The sequence below is a fragment of the Manacus vitellinus genome, unplaced genomic scaffold (genome assembly GCF_001715985.3).
Source record: "Manacus vitellinus isolate BGI_N305 unplaced genomic scaffold, ASM171598v3 scaffold_75_pilon, whole genome shotgun sequence".
NCBI lineage: Eukaryota > Metazoa > Chordata > Aves > Passeriformes > Pipridae > Manacus > Manacus vitellinus.
In genome coordinates, this window is record NW_021940789.1 from 2,216,725 (window position 1) to 2,221,959 (window position 5,235).

The 5,235-nt window shown below is 41.8% G+C and overlaps 1 protein-coding gene across 1 annotated transcript; it reads left to right on the forward strand.

Moving 5' to 3' along the window:
- Positions 1-1,884: 1,884 nt before the first annotated feature.
- Positions 1,885-3,747, forward strand: HTR1D (5-hydroxytryptamine receptor 1D). Its single transcript, XM_008931632.4, has one exon. The coding sequence runs from the start codon at positions 2,146-2,148 to the stop codon at positions 3,280-3,282; it is 1,137 nt and encodes a 378-aa protein (XP_008929880.1). The 5' UTR covers positions 1,885-2,145; the 3' UTR covers positions 3,283-3,747.
- The last annotated feature ends 1,488 nt before the right edge of the window (positions 3,748-5,235 follow it).

Genomic DNA, 5,235 nt, shown 5'->3' on the forward strand with positions numbered 1-5,235 from the left:
ACATATAACCAGTTGGCAGAAATTGCAATAAACAATAGTATTACTGTACACATAGTAAATATGGTGTTTTGGAGAACAGTCAAAGTTCAGGCTTTAGTAAAGGTAAGTTATGTCTCACCAATCTGTTGAAGTAATTAAGAAAAGCAGATGAGTATATGGAGTGAGTGAAGTCCAACCCATACAATTACTTAGACTCTCAAGAGACTTTGAGTGATCTGGAAAGTACATGAATAGTGGGGTGATGACATATGATGATGAAACAAAGGTCTTCGGAGTAATAAAGACAAGGACTGACTGTGCAGAGTTGCAAAGAACCTTAGTTAAAAAGTGGGAGAAGGAATATAGTGCTCATAGATGTAAAAAGTGAGCTGCCAGGGAAAAAAAGCTGATATACCACTCAAGGTATTTGGAATTATATTAATTGGGACTGCTCTGTGGAAATGTCAGATCAGTGCTATGCAATGATTCAAAAAGCAAAGTAAATTTCAGGAATCATGAGGAAAGAAACTGAGAACAGAAAACACCATTATGCTGCAGTATCAATCTGTGGTGTATTCACATCTTCAACAAGTGTTTGTGATTCTGGTCTCTGTCTCCAAAAGAACATATCGGTGTTGGCAAAGTGTCAGAAAAAGGCAACAAGGTTGAGCTGAACGTATGGGTCATTGTCAGGATTTGATGGACTTTGGTCGCTATATGCATTTTTATGTTAAAAAATTCTTGTAAATTGCACCTTTGTTCAGTGTCACAAAAATGGTTATTAGGAAGGGATCTTCCCCTTCCTGGAGAAAAAAAAAATCAAGAAAGTAATAGTCTAGTATGAAATATGAGACTCACGTCCCCTAATTGGAAAAGTACACCTCAAAAGAAAAAGCATCTCTAAAAATCAAATTAACTCACAGAAGGTGGTTGTTTATAAAAAAAATCAAACACACCAAACGGAAAAGTGTTTCTTATGTTAGGATTTAGGAGCTTAAGAGAGGCTGTTTGACATCAAAGTGCTAATGTTTCATGTAGAATATATGCTGCTCTTGCTCCACAGATTCCCAATCAAGTGACTGTCCATTCTCTGTTGGATGCATGAATCTGTACCAGTGATGACTGAGAGAGGCATTTCTCCTCGATGACTGGGAGAGGGCTGACCTGATGATTATTTCCTTGGAGAAGTTCAGTGTCTCTCTTTGCAGCCCTCCTTGCACACTGCAAAGCCATTCGTGACCCACATTCAGGATGTCTTTCAAGAAGGGTTGGGCTGGCATAATGTAAGTAACATTCTGGTACTCATGGTTGCAAGTGAGTGAAAGGCCTGAGGGAAATCTATCTTAGGATGTTTTCTTCAGGTTTGTGAAGACTTCACGTTACACTAAGTGAATCCAAGGAAAAGTATGGAAAGCCTGTAGATTGCATACTGTGCTATAATGTGTGCCAACACATTGAGTTCTGGTACCTTACATCTGACTTCAGCATTTGAAGACTAAATGTTGAGAGAAAACCTGAATGGTCTGGAGAAATAAATGAAACCAAAGATCTGTACTTTTCAAAAAGAAGTCTTGATTCACAAATCTGGCAGAAATTGTGTTTACAGAAGGAATCCAGATGGTATTGTTTTATATCTTAGGTACTCTACTAATAAAGTGTCCCTTGTAAATACCAAAAACATGACAGTCAGTTATTAGAGAGAAAGGGGAAATACTGTTGAGGGCAGCTTTATCCCAAGCAAAGGGGCATTAACTACATGCCCAGATGTTTCTTTTCTGTCTCTCATCCTTCAGTATTGATTTATGCAGCTTTTCAGATGGTTAGTTCAGAAAAAAAGACAAAGAATGATTCAGTCATCTTCAAGATGAAAATGAAACCCACCTAAGTTCTTGTCACTTAATAGTACTGCTTGCATTGTTGTACACCAGATTGATATCTGGATGATTATGTTAACATTTTGCTTTAACAATGATGTCATTGATGTGATGTGATGGAAGATCTTGTTTTGGAGAGTACCTCATCTACTGTGTCAGCTGAAGTTTTCAACAAGTTAATATTTCTTCCATGTTGGACTGAAGTATGAAAAGTTCTATTTCATCAAAAAAGTGAGCATCTTTCTTCATTGTCCTAGAAGGATTACACTGGAAGGTGAAACCAGAGCAGAGGATGACTCAGTACAACCATTCAGCAGAGTTCTCTCTCCAGAGCTCAGCAAATAAGTCATTAAATTTCACTGAAACACCACTGGCTTGGGATGAAAGGACACTCTTAGGGCTGAAGATTTCACTGTCAATCCTTCTGTCTGTTATAACTTTGGCAACAATCCTTGCAAACGTTTTTGTTATTATTACAATTTTTCTGACTAGAAAGCTCCACACACCTGCAAATTACCTCATTGGCTCCTTGGCAGTGACTGATCTTTTAGTGTCTGTCCTTGTAATGCCCATCAGTATTGCTTACACTGTCACCCATTCATGGGCCTTTGGCCAAGTGCTGTGTGATATCTGGTTGTCATCAGACATCACATGCTGCACAGCCTCCATCCTGCACCTCTGTGTTATTGCCCTGGACAGATACTGGGCTATCACAGACGCTTTGGAATACACCAAACGCCGGACTGCTGGCCGAGCAGCCCTCATGATTGCAGTGGTCTGGATGATATCTATTAGTATTTCTGTGCCACCATTTTTCTGGAGGCAAGTGAAAGCTCATGAAGAAATTGCAAAGTGTACTGTGAACACAGATCAAATTACCTACACAATCTATTCCACTTGTGGAGCTTTCTACATCCCAACTGTGCTCCTCCTGATATTATATGGTAGAATTTATGTAGCAGCTCGATCCAGAATTCTGAAGCCACCCTCATTATGTGGGAAACGTTTTACTACTGCACACCTGATCGCCGGCTCTGCGGGGTCTTCTCTCTGCTCCATTAATGCTAGCCTCCATGAAGGGCATTCCCTTTCAGGTGGATCCCCAATATTTATCAATCATGTTAAAATAAAAGTTGCAGATAGTGTCCTGGAAAGGAAAAGAATTTCTACTGCAAGAGAAAGGAAAGCCACCAAAACTTTAGGCATTATTTTGGGAGCTTTTATTTTCTGCTGGCTGCCTTTTTTTGTCATGTCCCTAGTCCTGCCCATTTGCCAAGATGCCTGTTGGTTTCATCCCATCCTACTGGACTTTTTTACCTGGCTGGGTTACCTAAATTCATTGATCAATCCAGTCATTTATACAGCTTTTAATGAAGAATTTAAACAGGCTTTCCAAAAACTAATACTTTTCAAAAAGCGTTCATCTTGAGACTCTCCTCTTGTGTTACTGACCCTTGTGCAATCTCATAGCCTACCTGAAACTTTCCATGCTTTTATTCCTAAGGAACAGAGTGGTAATTGCCAACTCTGCTGCAACCCTGTTCTGTGCATGTAACTGGGGACTTCTCGCCAATTTGATACTTTCTGTCTGGAATTCTGCATTCCATAACAGAACTTGTCTGTGGTCTCTGCAGTGATCGTGTGTGTATATAAGATCAACAACACGTGAAATAAGCTTTGTAACGAGGGAAGGTGTGCAAACCAGGGAGCTGGGCTTGTGTGAGGAGGTGACACATTATCCAATTCTACCATGCTTTGTAACCTGGTGGGAGGAAATTGTGTATGTGTTTGCAGGATGTCAGTATTTCTGCTGCATATTATTAATCATTTATGTAGGTTGAGAAAGTTTCTGGAGAGCAGGATCTGATATCTACATTTTCTATAACCTTTATCATATCCATGTGAAGCTGATAAGACCTGTAACATTTTCAGAAGTTGTGTGACGCAGCCTGGCTATAACGAGCAGCAGGGCAGAGAGGCATGTAAGTTATATGAATATTTCACAACTGTTGCATTTGAAGCTATGTTTTTGGTGAACTGCAGAAAGAAGACAATTTATTGGAAGCAATTTTTACACATTTTATCATTAATAGAATAGCCAGTGCATAAATACTGCAAAATAAATAGCATGAAAATTATTGCGAAGTACCTTGATCTTATATTTTTATTTCATGTTTTTGCATGCACAAGCTGAAACAGGAGAATATGGTTAGTGCCAGTGTGGAATGACTGGAACCTCAGAAAACAGCCAGGAGCTTCACTCCTTGGTGACAAGAAATGGGAATTTAGACAGGAGAGAATGAAGTGACACACTAAGGAAAATTTTCTTAGCAATTAAGGTTGTTGGGTTGGATGGGCCATCACTGTCTCTGGAAGTCTTTAAATACTGGTCAAACAAACATCTGTCAGGAATCATACTGTCAGAACCCTCTGCTGGGGCTGCAGAGGGTGGAGCAAGTCCCCTCTAATCTGCACTTCTCTGCTTTTGGGATTATTTCCCTGCTTTGGCAGGTGGAAAGCTGGCACATGGAGGTCTTGGTTGAACTCTTGGACAGGACAGCACACCAAGTGGTGCAGCCCAAATTTCATTCAACTTTTTAGTCTCTGGGTATTTTACAGCAGAAGTGTCCATATTGTGTTATGAGAGGCACCCACTGCTTTGAAAGTTATCCTGTATTCCTTCTGACAGCCCTTCAGTCTCTTGGCCTACCCCAATTCATCTCCACTATCAACTGCTGTGGCCGTTCCAATGCACTCCACCACAGCCCAGGCCCACCACAGCTTTTACCTCTCCTTTGCATTTGAGGCACAGCCTCACAGCTTCTCCCTGTTGCCGGTGCCTCTGCTGAGGACTGGACCATAAAGTGATGGCCTGGGACCACCTGTATGCTGCAGAGTCAAGCAGAGCAGTTGTCTGGTCACAGAAATGTACTCTTCTCTCTCACATTATCCACCAAGGGCACTTAAGGCTGCCCTGTTTGGGACACAGCTCTCCTCCCCTCCCAGAAGTGTGCTGATTTAGCTCCATCCAGCTCAAGATTTTGATGGTGCTGCTACGTGGCCATGTCCACACAGTCTGCTTCTAAAGTGCGTCCAGAGTGCCCACTGGCTGTGGTGGTTCTCGCCTGTGCTCACTCCTTAGCTGTGCTGTTGCTTTGCCAGGGGACATGTGAGTTGACACAGGCCACAGCCACACAGGGGAAGGCCTGAACCATTAACTAGTGTTGACAACTGAGCTCTCACACCTGAGGCCAGTCCCTGGCATTATTCAGTTTGGTGTTACAGCAGTGTCCAACTTGGAGCTTCAGATTCCCTTCTGGGCTGCCATCCCCGTGCCCAGGGCACTCAGAGATGCTACCGTTAAGGGACAAGACGGTATGGC

Coding starts and splice junctions, on each gene's coding strand:
- HTR1D (XM_008931632.4), top strand. CDS start 2,146: ATGACTCAGTACAACCATTCAGCAGAGTTCTCTCTCCAGAGCTCAGCA.